Source organism: Camelus dromedarius, chromosome 5, assembly GCF_036321535.1.
Source record: "Camelus dromedarius isolate mCamDro1 chromosome 5, mCamDro1.pat, whole genome shotgun sequence".
In the NCBI taxonomy this organism is placed as follows: Eukaryota; Metazoa; Chordata; class Mammalia; order Artiodactyla; family Camelidae; genus Camelus; species Camelus dromedarius.
Window position 1 is genome coordinate 86,377,773 of NC_087440.1, and position 14,575 is coordinate 86,392,347.

Below are 14,575 nucleotides of genomic sequence, written 5' to 3' on the forward strand. Positions count from 1 at the left end.
TTCCCAGAGGACCGGATGACTGCGTGGGGCCGTGAGAGATGAGGAGGATGCAAGCAGGAGGGGCAGGGATGGGAAGGGAGGAGTGTGCTCCAGGCAGAAGGAAATTGTGGGCAGAGGCTGGGGAGAGAGGGAACACAGCTGGTTTGGATTCATCAAAAGAACTCAGCATGCCCAGAGCAGAGAAGTCAAGAAGGGAAATTGGAAGAGGAAGCTGAAGAGGCTGGCAGGGCAGAACCAGGAGGGTGGGGAAGCCTCAGTGAGAAGCTCCCACTCTATCCTGGACATCAGTGACCGAGAGGTGGGCATGAGAGGACTGGGGACATCCACGTGCAGGAATTAAGCGCAGCCTGGGGACCACAAGATTACTATCATCATCATTGCTGTTGTTACTGGGAGATAAGTAGATGTGGCTGCCCTGGGCAGGCAGAGCTGGAGGAAGAAACATCTTCCTGCGTCACAGCCCTGCCGCCTTCCCCAGCAGACCTGCACATCCCCCACTGCTTCCTCCCAATGCAATCAGCGCTTTAATTAAAATGAGTTCATCAGAGTCTGGAGGCGCAGCCAACAAAGGAAGCAAAAACAACAGTTACCTTCCAGGGATGGTGCCTGGAGCTTTGGAAGCTTCCTGTGAAGAGAAGGGAGTGTGGGTGGCATGGAAGGGTTTAGCTGGGGGTTTGGGGGAGAGGGGCACTGTCCTCTCTGTGTGTGGGAGACACGGCAAGGCATGGATTTCTGAGGGGGTCACAGGGTTTCTGGGGCTAAGTGATCCACCTGCTCTGGCCCTGGGATGCCAGGGGGCAGTGGGCTGTTACCTTTCCCGTATGGTGAAATGCCTCTCTCTCAAGAAACGGGGGAATTATTTTAAGTTGCCCCCTGGTTGGAGCACTTTTTCTGTCCCCGTCTCTGCTCGCCTGCCCCAAATCAGCCCATCCTTGAAGGCCACAAAGCTGGTCCAGACCCCTCCAGTGCTTTTTGCTCTGAACTGTCTCTGCCAGTGTTCTTCAACAGACGTAGAAGCTACATACAACTTAAATTTTAGGAAGCCACGATGCAGGCAACTTAAGTTTTTCTAGTAGTGCATTTAAAACATCCAAAAGAAACAGGTGAGATTGATCTTAATAATGTATTTTGTTTAGCCTCATATATCTATAATATTGTCCTTTCAACATGTAATCAATATAAAAAAAATCATTACTTTTTTTATACTAAGTCTCCAAAATCCTGTATTTTTCACTTATGTCTCAACTCAGACCAGTCATATTTCAGGTGCTTAACAGCCCTGTGTGGCCAGTGGCTACTGTGTTGGACAATGCAGGTCTGTACTGCGTTGACATTGGGTGATGACCTTGTCCCCACGTGTCTACCTGGTACATTTCCCTCCTGAGGAACTGTGGCCCAACGAGGCTGTATTCACCCCTCCAGGGAGCCCTGCACAGGCCTGGCTCTTGCTTGGAACTCAGTAAAGGTTTTGAAGTGACCGACTGTGTGCGGGTCTCCCTGCTTTTATATTAAGAAGTGATGCTGGGAGCTGTGGGTCTCTAACTCTCTGGGCCTGCAAGTTCCTTTTCCCTCTGGTGCTGCGGGAGCCCCACATCCACGAGGAAACAGTTGGTCCAGCAGGTGAGCTTCCAGCATCCGCATTCAGGCATTTTGAATATCAGCCCTGGCGTGTGTGCACGGAGCAAAGGAAAGCATCAAAGTGAAGCCATCGAAGGGGACAGAGGGAGCCGTTTTACTTCCTGTGCCCTCCTACTTAATTTCATCCATTCATTTATTCAGCCATCATTGCTTATTAACTCATTAGTTTGTTCGTTCAGGAAACATTCCCAGAGCCCTTTATGTAAGCCAGGCGTTTGCCAGGTGCTGCTGCGTTTCACAGACAAGGAAGATTCCATCCTGCCTCCCGCTCTGTAGCCCCCTGGAGTACTTGTTCTAGCAGAACATGTGTTTGAACTAGGATAACCATAAGCAATTGAGCAATCTCTGGATAAAACTAACAACCCTCCCTCTCCCCATGGACTTTACCAACTTTCCTTCTCTCCTTCCATTGACAGCACACCTACTATGTGCTGGGTTCAGTGCTGGTCACTCTTCCCGTCATCTCATTCAACCCTCCACTTTTAGAGATGGAAAGATCCCTGGCTCAGAAAGGTTAAGTAGCTTGCCTGATGTCATCCAGCTAGCAAGTGGCAGAACCAAGATGCAAACCTGAGTCTTCAGCCTCTCCAGATGGGGAGCTTTGGACCACACTACAGTGCCTTGTCATTGCTATGAAAGCTCTACCTGAGTCTCTCCACCCCTTCCAGACATACAGCACCCGGCACCCAGGAGGTGCTGAATGCATGAAGGAATAGTTGTTGAATTAAAGAATGAATGGATGGATGAATTCTTCCTGACTTTATATTGATTTGGTTTTGCCTTGGTCTAACATATAGGTTCCTTATGGGCAGGAACCATAGTGTAGAAGACATGTGGATTCTCGAGTCAGATGCATCTGGGTTCAAATCCTGGCTCAGCCCATGTTTGCTGAATGGTCAGAAGCTTCTTGCTTTGAGAGTTGACGGAGGAGGAGGTGTTGGGGCCAGGCTTCCAAGGACAACGGGATTTCCTGTGCATTTTGCTGCCCCCACTGCTGCCTTCCATTTGTTCTGTGAGCTTAAAAGCGGAATGGGTCCTGGGCCATCTCTGCCCCTGTGATGTGCCCTGAATAATTGATTAAATGGCTTGGTGAGAAGCTCATGAATCCTTAAACCCTTCTTAAAGTCCTCCCAGGAAGAGAGGGCATCTTGCCCATGGTCTCTGTGGCCCCCTGCCCTTTCCATCTGGGTCCCAGTTGAGGCGAAATGATAGGGTCACATCCCCCTGCTGTGGCCTTCAGTCCAAGAGCCTTTTAAGGAATGGAATGTGCCTCCCCGCAGGATCCCCAGTTCTCTGCACACATGAATTATGCATGCAGTACTTGGCAGAACAGCAGTCTTGAGGCTGTTCCTGGAACCCAGATCCTCTAAGTGTGCCACGCAAAAACCCATCCCCTTCCTCTGCCCCCAAGCCGAGCTGCCAGGACCGAGAGCACACAGGTGGCCTGAGGCCCAAGACGCTCAGATGGCCTCTCCCAACAAGTAAATGCGTTCAAAGGGAGAAATGCTGTGGAAAAATAAAACAAGGTGTTTTTATTTTAAGGACGGATGATTTAAACTGCCTCCTGGAGGAGGTAGTTTCGGAAATGAAACCTGTACCATCAAAAGAAAGATCTGGAAAAAAAGAGTTCCAAGCAGAAGCAATAGCAAAGACTATGTCCCTACAGGGAAGTGTGTTTGGTGTGTTGCTGAGACAGAAATGAGGCCCGTGTGGCCAGAGCACAGTGAACGAAAGGGTTGGTGGGCTGAGAGTGAATAATTATCTTTCTCTCCCTTGTTGTTGTGGGTTGAATTGTGTCTATTCCCAAGGGAGAGAATAATACTGAAGGATGATTCCTGGGTCTACTGTGAGATGCAAAGGCATCTCTTACTCTAGACAGACACACCCTTAACCCACACACAGGATTCCATGAGAGGAGCATGGCTGGATTTTAACCCCATCTGCCTCTCTGCCAGACACCCTTGTGCAGTGTGCAACATGCAGAACTGTACATGGAGGACCTGGGTAGAGCCATTATCTGCTCGTGATGGAGCTGAGTGGATGGGAGAAATCACAGCTCAGTGCTGGCCAGGATAAATTTGAGAAGCCATTAGCCACCAGAAGTTGCTGAATAGGCAGATGGATATGCCAATGTAGAGCTCAAGACAGAGGTCTGGGTGTCCTCACTGGACCATTACATGCCTGGATGAGGTTGACCAGGAAGGACTATAGAGTGATATTTCTAACAGATCCACCTGAGAGGTGCCTACTAGTCAGTGGGTGGGGCAGCAAGGAGACTAGGAGTCAGAATTTAAGGAGACACTCTCAAGGTTGCACAAGTGCAAAGCTGGCACCTGAGAGTACGTGCCACCTTAAATTTTGTGTCTTCTTAAATCTAGTCTTGCTCGGGGCTAATTCAATGGAGAAAGGATAGTTATGACAAGTAATGATGCTGGCACAATGAGACATTCATTTGGGGAAAAAAAGAACCTGAATCCTTATTTCACACTATATATAAAAAACAAAAATAGATCACAGACTTAAATATAAAAGCTATAACTGTAAAACTTCATGAAAAAAAAAAACAGAGAAAATCTTCATGACCTTGAGCTAGGCAAAGATTTTTTAACTAGGACACAAACAGCATGAACCATAAAAGAAAAAAAAAAATAATAAAGTGGATTTTATCCAAACTAAGAACTTTCCTTTGAAAAATATCATTAAGAAAATGTAAAAAACCACAGACTGAGAAAATATGTGCACTACATGTATCTGACATAGGACTTGTGTCCAAAACTCATAAGGAACTCTAACAACTCAGTAATAAAAAGACAATTGATCCAATTTTTTTAAATGGGTGAAAGATTGGAACAGACTGTTCACAGGAGAAAATATACAAATGGCCAAAATGAGCGAGTACAAGAGATGTTCCACGTCATGCAGTCATCAGGCAAATGCAAGTTCAAACCATAATAAAGTATCACTGTATATCCACGTGAACAGCTTAAATGAAAAACAATGAAGATACCAAATGCCGGTGAGAAAATGAAGCAATTGGAATTCTCATCCACTGTTGGTGGGAACGTAAAATGTACAAACACTTTGTATAACAGTTTGGCAGTTTATTATAAACATAGAACTAAGCAATTCCATTCGCAGGGTTTTAACCTAAGAAAATGAAAACCAAATGTCTATACAGAGACTTGAACACAAACGTTTACAGGCGTTTTATTCACAAAAGCAAAAAACTTAGAAACAGCCAAGTGTCCACCGACAGGAGAATGGATGATCAAACTGTGGTACGTTCATACATCAGAACGCTTTCCAGCAATAAAAATAGAACTACTCATATAAGCAACAATCTGGATGATCCTCAAAAACATCCTGCTGAAATAATGAACAAAGAAAAGACTGCAATCTGTATGATTCCATCTATAGAAAAATCTAGAAAATACAAATCTAATCTGCAGTCATGGAAACCTGATCAGTGCTTTCCTGGGGCTGGAGGTCTGAGGGTTGTCTGCAAACAGACAGAGGGAACTTTTAGGGATGAGTGGAATGTTCTATATCTTGGTTATAGTTTTGTTTATATGGGTGTATATATGTATCAAGATTCATCAACTGTGTGTGTAAAACGGAGACATTTATGTAAATGATACATCAACAGAGTGATTTAAAAATACCTCAGCCTGGGCTTTGGCTGACAAGCTTTTATTTATTTTTCTTTATAAAATTTCTTTTTGGGGGGAGGTATAGCTCAGTGGTAGAGTGCATGCTTAGCATGCACAAGGTCCTGGGTTCAATCCCTGGTACCTCCACTAAAAAAATAAAATTAAATTAAAAATTAATTTAAAAATGCATAAATAAACCTAATTACCTCCCCTCAAAAAACCCAAAAACTTTTTAAATAATGTTTTTCTTTTTTATTTATTTTATTTTTTATTGAATAAAAGACTTTAAATTCTATGGTGCTTTATAATTTTCAAGTTTCATGTACATGGTTTCGTATAATCCCAAAATAACCCTTTTGTAAATCCCCAACCCCTATATTGCCCTTCCCCCTTCCCTCTCCCCACTGATAACCACTAGTTTGTTCTCTATATCTGTGAATCTGCTTCTTTTTTGTTTTATTCACTAGTTTGCTGTATTTTTTAGATTCCACATATAAGCGCTATCCTACAGTATCTGTCTTTATCTGACTCATTTTACTTAGTATAATGCCCTCTAAATACATCCATGTCATTGCAAATGGCAAAATTTCATTATATATATAAAAAAACCAGAAACATTAATTTGAAAAGATACATACACAATGTTCGTAGAAGCATTATTTACAATTGCCAAAGTATGGAAGCAACTTAAGTGTCCATCAATAGATGAATGGATAAGAAAGATGTGGTGTAGATATACAGTGGAATACTACTCAGCCATAAAAAGGAGTGAAGCTCTGTTGACAGCCTTTTAAATCCTCTGGTCCTCCTTGTCAAGAGTGAGAGTATTTTCTTTCTCCAAGGACATTGAGGTTACATAGTTCTGTTCACCTCCAGGACACAGTGGGCATTAAAAATAAGCTCGATTGGCAGGTCCATGGCTGCCCCTTCATTGAGAGATGAGGGAACTGGGATCCAGAGAGGAGAGATTGGTTCAAGGACACAAAGCTTGATGTAGATAACTGACTACAAGGTGTTGCTCAAGGAAGTTTGGTTTTAAAACATAAAAACAAGCAAATAGACAATTCACCTTGGGCCTGTCTCTCTTTTTCTTCAGAGCTGAGTCCCAGAAGAGGGCTGGGTTCCCCTGATTAAGGCCAGGCCTGCATGCCAGTAATTGCACAAAACTTTTATCTGCAAAGTACCTTCTAGGTGAGCCACCTGGTCCGCAGAACACTGTCATTATGAAGCAGCGAGGGTACAGGAGTGTGAGCCCCACTCTTCAGCTGACATCACCTCGTGCTGATCTCCCTGCCTTCCTCATTGCCCTGCCCACCTCCCTGAGTCTCATGAGGACATAAAAACATGAATGTCTGCTCCCACCACCCTTATTGAATGTAGATGTTCTGCTCAGTGCAATAAGGCCAGGCAAGGACATAAAGAACAAACAGATCAGAAGGGAATAAATAAAACGGTCCCTGTTTACAGATGACATGATTGTCCACATAGAAAAATCCCAAAGAAGCTACAAAAAAGTTCTAAGAACTAATAAGTTCTAGGTCACAGGATGTAAGACAAACATATAAAATCAATGATATCTTTATATATTAGCAGTGAACACATGGACACCAAAATTAAAAGTACAATATCAAAAATTTACAATCACTAGAAAAGAAGAGAAAAGAAAGAAAGATTTAGGTGTGTATTTAACAAACATATCTAGCCTTACTGTATAGCACAGGGAAATATATTCAAGATCTTGTAGTAGCTCACGGTGAAAATGAGTAAGAAAATGAATATATGTATATTCATGTGTGACTAAAAAATTGTGCTGTACACCAGAAATTGACACAACGTTGTAAACTGACTATAACACAAAAAAAAATTTAAAAAAAACATAAGCCTTATATGCTGTAAACTACACAACACTGATGACAAAAAAAAAAAGCAAAGAAGTTCTAAATAAATGAAGAGACATACTGTGTTCGTGGATTGTAAGACTCAACACGGTAAATACATAATTTCTTCCCAGTGTGATACATATTAATATTTAACCAGCTCTCTGGGCACCCTGTGGCCCAGCTAAGCTGACGGATAAAAACCACCATGGTAGCTAAGTCAGATTGGTATTACTATTCAGAAGGATGAACAGTCAGTGGACTAGAACAGACCACCCAGAAACAGACCCACACTTAGATAAAAACCTGACAACTTTGGTGTTGCTAGTCAGCATCAAACAGAAAGGGCTGGACTGGTCAATAAAAAGGGTGGACAATGGATTATTAATATGGGAAAGAGGAAACTGCTTCCTTAACCTACACCAAAAAAAAAAAAATCAGTAAGAAAAGGGCTTAAATATAAAAAAATAAAATAAAAATTTAAAACTACAGGAGAGTATCTTTATGGTCTCAAGCTGGGAAAGGATTTCTTAAATAAGGGCTAACTGTAAAGCCAAATATCTATAAACTTTAACTAAATTAAAATAAAGAACTTCTGTTTGGTGTCTCTTCTTACTTATCATGAGAGCTCCACCCTTGTGACCTAGTGACCTAATTACTTCTCGAAGTCCCCACCTGCAAATGCTATCACATTGGGGGTTAGGGTTTCAACATACGAATTTTGAAGGACACATTGTCAGTAAGGCAGTCATCTCATTCCCACAGCCCCTGCTGGTCTCCCAGCTGCTTGGTGACTTTGAACAAACTCCTCCATCTCTCTGTGCCCCTGCTCACTCACCCTTGATAAAGCCAGAGGGTGGGGGCTGCCTCCCTCACAGGCGGTCCAGAGGCTCATGGCCACCATGGGTGAGAAGGCCCTGGGAGGAACACCACCAGGAGGGTCCAAGTAATACTCGCTGAGACCTGTCTTCCCACAATCCATTCCTTACCCCGGTCTGGGATGTCTGTCTGTCTCTCTCTGTGTCATACACACGCGCGCGCACACACACACACACACCACACACACACACACACACACACACACACACACACACCACACACACACACACCACACACACACACACACACACACACACACACACACGGGAATACGCCTCTCCCTGCATCTTGGTCTCTGTTATCAGCCATGTTAGCGCTCACATTTATGGAAGACACTATGTACCAGATGCATAATCTCATTTAATTCTCTGGTTCTGTTTTCTTCATTTTACAGACGATGAAACTCAGGCTCAGAGAGACACTACCTTGCCAAGCCGCAAGAGCTGAGCTAGGATTTAAACCTCCCTCTGCCCAGTTCCAGAGCCCCGAGGACACCGGACTCTGGGCGCCGTGTTGGCGCAAAAAGCCTGTAAATCCTGACCCCGTTGAGCCTGCGCAGGACTCGGGTTCCACGCTGGCTCGTGCACAGACCCTCTGGCTGACCTCGGACCTCAATTTCTCCCTCCGGAACACGCAGGCAGGCGATTGTGAGCTCTCAGGGGCTCCGCCGAGCCCCGCCCTCGGGGGTGGGACTGGGAGTGGTCACGTGGAGGGGCGCCGGGTCCCCCGAACCCCGCCCCATCCCGCCCCGCCCCCAGGCTCCAGGACCTCCGCCCAGCCGCCGTCCGGAGGCGAGAGTGCAGAGCCAGCCCAAGGCGCGTCGCGGGCTCGGGACCTGCCGCCACCCCCGGGCTGCTGAGGGCGGCGCCGCCACCGCGGGGTTTCGGGGACGCCGGCTCGCTGCGCGGCCTTCCCCAAGGCAGCGGTGCAGGCGCCGGACCAGCAGCGGCAGCAGCAGCGAGGACTCGAGCGCGGGCGGCAGCAGCGACACCATGGATCTGTCCTTTATGGCCGCACAGGTAACAGGGCACCTTCCACCCGCGCCCCGGGCCGCCAAGTTTGGGCAGGTTCGGGGCCACGGTCTCGCCCTCCCCGCCTGGGTTGGACGCACCGGGAGGATTCAGGCCGGGCGGTGGCGGCCGCCGGGGATGCAAGTCCCGGTCCTTTGTGCGGGCTGGCATCCCCACCTGGTGAGCGCATCGGTGGGGCGGCGAGCGTGGCTCCCCATGGTGGGGCGGGCCGTGCATCCTGAGCTCCCCGGGTCGACCTGTGCGAGGGGCCTGGGCAGTGGTCCCTTCTTTGCTCATCCCCCTCGCTGTGGTCCCCTCTCCGGCGCCCCGGAGCCCTCCTCGACGGGGCTGCCCGGATCCGTGCGAATCCTGGCGGGCGGGCAACCTCTCTCTTCCCCATTCTGTATCTTCTCGAGGCGCCAGGTAATCTGTCACTTGCCACTGACCTCGGGCGCCTCCCACCTCACTTTTCACTCCTCGGATGGAGATCATGGGCGTCTGCAGCCTGAGGAAGGCGGAGAGACCCGCTATGTGACCAGCCAAGCGCCAGAGCAAAGCGCTCGTTTTCAGCCTTTTTTGCTTTGTGCTGAGTCTGTAGCCATCAGTGCCCGGCGCGACCATAACTCTTCCCTCGACACAAAACAGGTTCCCAGTGGCAGAGAAAACAGGTGACCTCTCATCGCTTGGTCTTTGCTGCAGGAGAATCCCCAAGAGTTCTAAGAGTGGGGTGATCTTTATGTTTTACGCCTGAACTATCCAGCCAGAACAAAGGCATCGCTGGCTTTCCCGAGCAGGCTGTGGCCTCTTGGAGTTACAGTCTGGCTCAAGGGAAGAGCCACCACATTTGGGCTGAGAGAGTAAGTTCCCATGTACAAAATTCAGACCTTGCACCTTCTATAGGGTTGGTTATTTTGGGAGCCTAGTGGTAACAAGGGCCCCCAAGACTCCTTTCATCCTCTGGGTATGTGGCAGGAGCCCCACTGGCTGCTGTTTACTTTTCCAGGGAATGGAGTTTCAGGAGACACTTTCCCCTCAAACTGCACCATGTTGGAAGCCTGTTTAAAAGTAACAGTAAAATCCAGGCTGCAGGGCCAGTGAGTCCCCAGTGGAGGCATGAATGGGTGCAGAATCCCCAGGCTGGCTCAAAGGAACCTGGATTCCAGCTCTGTGCAGCCTCAGCCTCTTAACAAGTTCACAATATTGCTAATTGTTCCCATGATCGATGCTGGTCTTTTTTTGCCTAATTTTCTGTCTCCTGTTCCTAAAGCCATGTTTATAAATATTGTCATATGGACATCATTTTAGATAGTGGTGACCGTAGCTGCATGATGACTGAGGAGATGTCACCGGATTTATTTCTAGAGGAGAGAGAAGCTCACACACCCTTTACCTCTACCTTCCCCCTCTAGATCCCACCAAACAGCTGGTGTTTCCATGGTTACAAGATAAATTGATGACTGCTAACCCTGGGGCTGGCTGGAACATCAGGAGTTGCTATGGTAACTTGACAAAATAAACACAGGGCTTTTCAGCACCTAGAGGCAGAGACTGCACAGAGATTGGGTTCTTTTTTTCTTTTTTCTTTTTGTTTACAACTCAAGTTTGATGTGGTCAGTTTATTCCCGTGGGCAGATATGTGGGCATTGATTACATGCTCAGTCCTGGGCTGGCCACAAAGAGCAGAAACACGAAGCCATCACATGGGGAGAGATGCCGATGTTCGCTGAGCACCTGCTGTGTGCCAGCCATGGGACTCACGCTCTGTTACAGTAGATCCTTACACGTCTGTGATGTCGGCACTGTTATCCCCATTTTACAGATCAGGATACCAAACTTCAGCGAAATAAAATAATTTGCCCATGATACACCATTAACAAGAAGAATTTGGTTTCAAATCCGGGTCTGAGTATCTGCAAAGCTGCTAGGTTTCCCACCTTGCTGCTTCACCCTGAAAAAGACACAGCATAAGGGACAGGGTGGACATACTTAACGATGACTCATCCCTTCTCCTCCCCCCGGAAGTGGTCTTATCATGGTGCGTTGTGATCTAATGGACATTCTGATGATCCTCTGTCCCTCTTATCCGCACAAGGGCAGGAACTTTTACTTCTTTTTTGGGAGCACTTAGCAGGGCTTGGCTGCAATGAGTGTTCAGCACATGCTGTGAGTGTGCAGTGACCACCAGGTGCGGGTGACCGAGCACTGTCCCTACACATCAGCAGAGGGCAGTTTGATAGAGAAATGTGAATATCTCCAGCCACCTGTTCAGCAAATGTTGAGAGCCTGCCTTGTGCCAAGCTCCGTGCTGGGCGCTGGGACGGAGCTGCTGGGGGTCAGTTGAATGGGAGATAGATTTTCTTTCTGGGTGCTTGCAGAGTATTGGAGAAATGATGGACCAGGCCATTCCAAGAAAGGGCAACCAAAACTCCTGGCACGTAGTAAGCCCTCTGGAAGTATCTGTTAGATGATTGTTGAGCGTGAGATGTATGTGCATGAAAACACATTAACAGGAAAAGATGGTGAGTTTGAGGTGTCAGATGCCCTCCCCGTCAAACACCTGTTCATCGGTACTTGAGGGTGGGGCTTCTGATGGATGAGAACTTTTCCCTTGGTGGGCTTGGAAATAAGGGCATTCTAAGCAGAGAGGCACAGAGGTAGGAAAGCCCAGAATATATTCACAGGATCCTTCAGGAAGCTGGAGGGTAGGGAACACAGTAGATCTGGGAGGGAGAAGCCAGGGCCAGGTTCTAGAAGGTACTAACTGTTGGGGATGAAAGGGCCATATTTAATCAGTAGACAGTAGGAGCCATTGCAGGTTGAGCAGGGAACAGCTTATAAATGAAGCAGTGCCTTGGGAAGACCCCGGCCCCAGTAGAGGCCAGAAGCTGGAGGGATGGGGGAGTCAGGGGGGCACACCTGCTTGATTAATTGATTGAGTGAAAGAAACCAGATCCTTGTGACTTCCAAACCCAACTCTCTTCCTCTTCATCATGTTGTGAAATATGATTCCTGCTCGTGGCTTACAAAGGCCCAGAGGATATATGCCATTTGAGACAGATTTCCCTCTCAGAACCTCAGCATTGAAAAGACACTCTTCTTGGATGTCCAGAGTGGACATCAGTTATCCTGCAAATCCTCTTGTGCAGATATGCCCTCCCTGGTGTGAGGACATGGGGCTGTGCGTTTGGGCTTAGAAGAAGCTGTAAGCATTGAAAATATAAAGGCACAGCTTGCTCCTGAGCCCTGGAGGGACTCAGTCATTCTCCCTACCCCCAATCCCCTGAAAACACCCCAGCATACTCCACACAGTCCCTGGGTCCTTAGACCCTCTGGAGTGTTGAAGAGTGAACAGGAGCTTCTGTTTCTGTAGGGCCAGAGGTGATCAGAAGGGCAGGGCTACCCAGACCCTCCAGGAGCTGGGGAGGAGGGGAGAATCACAGACTCTCCCTGTGCCATTGATGGGGTAGCCTGTCTTCATCGGGGGCCCCATCCTTTCCTCGCCTTCCTCCCAGGTGTGTGTACAGGCCCCCACATCAGCGGGTTGGGGGATCTGATTACCCTCCCCCTAAATTTGAGCTGGCCTTAGTGACCTTCCTGACCAGGACAACGCGGGTATGTGACATTGTGAGATTAGCTTGTAAGAATACTGGGACTCTTGGCATGCTTGCTCTGGAAGCTGTCCGCCGTCTTGCACAAGACTCTCCTCCTGCAGGAAGGGAATGAACATTTAAGGAACCTACTGTGTGCTGGGCCAGCACATCGAATGGACTAGGGGGACCAGGAGCTCTGTTCACACGCTTCTAGGTTGTAGCCCCCTGTGGAACAAGCATGCCTATGGCATAAGAGCCCAGCCTCATTTTTGTCCTTATGGGGACCTGAGGTACACAAAATATTGTGTTTATGTGTAATTTTAAGCAAGGTCTTAAAGAAGTCTGTGTTCGTTTCCTAAGGCTGCAAATTACCCCAATCTGAGTGACTTAAAACAGAAATTTAATCCCTCCTGGTCCTGGAGACTCAAGGTCCAAAGTCAAAGTGTGGACAGGGCTGGGGTCTCTCCAAAGGCCCCGGGGAGGATAATTCCACACCCCTCTTGGAGCTGCGTGGTGTTGTCTGCAATCTGTGACGTTCCGTGGCTCATAGACGCTGTCATGCCTCTGCCCCGTTGTCACCTGGTGCTCTCCTGGTGTCTGTGTCCCTTCTTGTCTTATCAGGACACCAGTCATAATGGATCAGGGCCCACTCTAATGACCTCATCAAAATCTGATTATATATGCAGAGATCCTGTTTTCAAATAAGGTCACACTTACAGGTACTGGGAGTTAGGACTTCAGTATCTTTTTTTTGTTTTAATTTTTTATCGAAGTGTAATTGATTTACAATGTTAGTGTCAGGTGTACAGCAAAGTGACTCAGTTATACATATACATACAGATGTATTTTTTCCCTTCAGATTCTTTTCCCTTATAGGTTATTACTAGAAATTGAATATAGCGCCCTGTGCTGTACAGGAGGTCCTTGTTTTTGTATCATAAATATAGTAACGTGTGCCTGTTAATGCCAACCCCTAATTTATCCCTCTCTGCCCTTTCCCCGTTAGTAACCATAGTTTGTTTTCTACGTCTGTGAGCCTGTTTTTGGCTTATAAATAGGATATATATGTGTGTGTGTATATATATATATATATATATATATATTTTAGATTCCACATGCAGGTGATATCAAATGATATTTGTCTTTCTCTGTCTGGCTTACTTCACTCAATATGATAATCTCTAGGTCCATCCATGTTGCTGCAAATAGCATTATTTCATTCCTTTTTATGGCTGAGTATATTCTATTGCATATATATACACATCTTCTTTATCTAGTCATCTGTTGATGGACATTTAAGTTGTTTCCATGTCTTGGCTACTGTAAATAGTGCTACTGTGAACACTGGGGTGCATCTGTCTTTTCAAATTAGAGTCTTCTCTGGATCTTTTTGGAAGACACAACTCAATCTATAATAGGGTCTGAAGATCCCTAAAGGATAAGCATCTTAGTTTTCCTTTTAGTGACCATGGGTCTTAGAGAAGCAGTGGACAGACCACTTCTCTAAACCTCAGTTTCATCATCTGTGAAATGGGGACAAATGGACTTCCTCGTGGAACTGTTCCTCTAGTCATTCAGCAAGTGTTCCCTGTGCGCCAGGCGCTCCCTACATGAAGTACTGGGGGCAGAGGGTCACAGGCCCTGCCCTGTGATACCCAACTGGGTGGAGGTAAATGTAGGTGCCCTGGGAGCCCAGAGGAGGCACCTAACCCAGCTTTGGGCATCAGGGAAGACTTCTGGAGGTTTGAGTTGAGCTGAATTTGAAGGATGCATAGCTGTTATGTAGATGAAGGAGTGAGGACATGGCCGACGAGGGAATGGCATGGGGCTTGAAGTAGTGTCTCCTGTTGGGAATGAGAATTGCAAGCAGCCCTTTGGTTGGGCCGAGGGGTAAGTGGCAGGGGAGTCGGGGACGAGGCCCAGAAGACAGG

At 47.0% G+C, this 14,575-nt stretch overlaps 1 protein-coding gene across 1 annotated transcript in view; it reads left to right on the forward strand.

Annotated features, from left to right (window-relative positions):
* The first annotated feature begins 4,648 nt into the window (after positions 1-4,648).
* The window catches only part of C5H14orf132 (chromosome 5 C14orf132 homolog), a 49,202-nt gene continuing 39,275 nt past the window's right edge, over positions 4,649-14,575 (forward strand). The window contains exons 1-3 of the mRNA XM_064486378.1: positions 4,649-4,654; positions 8,520-8,681; positions 8,803-9,063. Coding sequence (XP_064342448.1) covers positions 4,649-4,654; positions 8,520-8,681; positions 8,803-9,063 — 429 coding nt within the window. The remainder of the gene's footprint in view (positions 4,655-8,519; positions 8,682-8,802; positions 9,064-14,575) is intronic.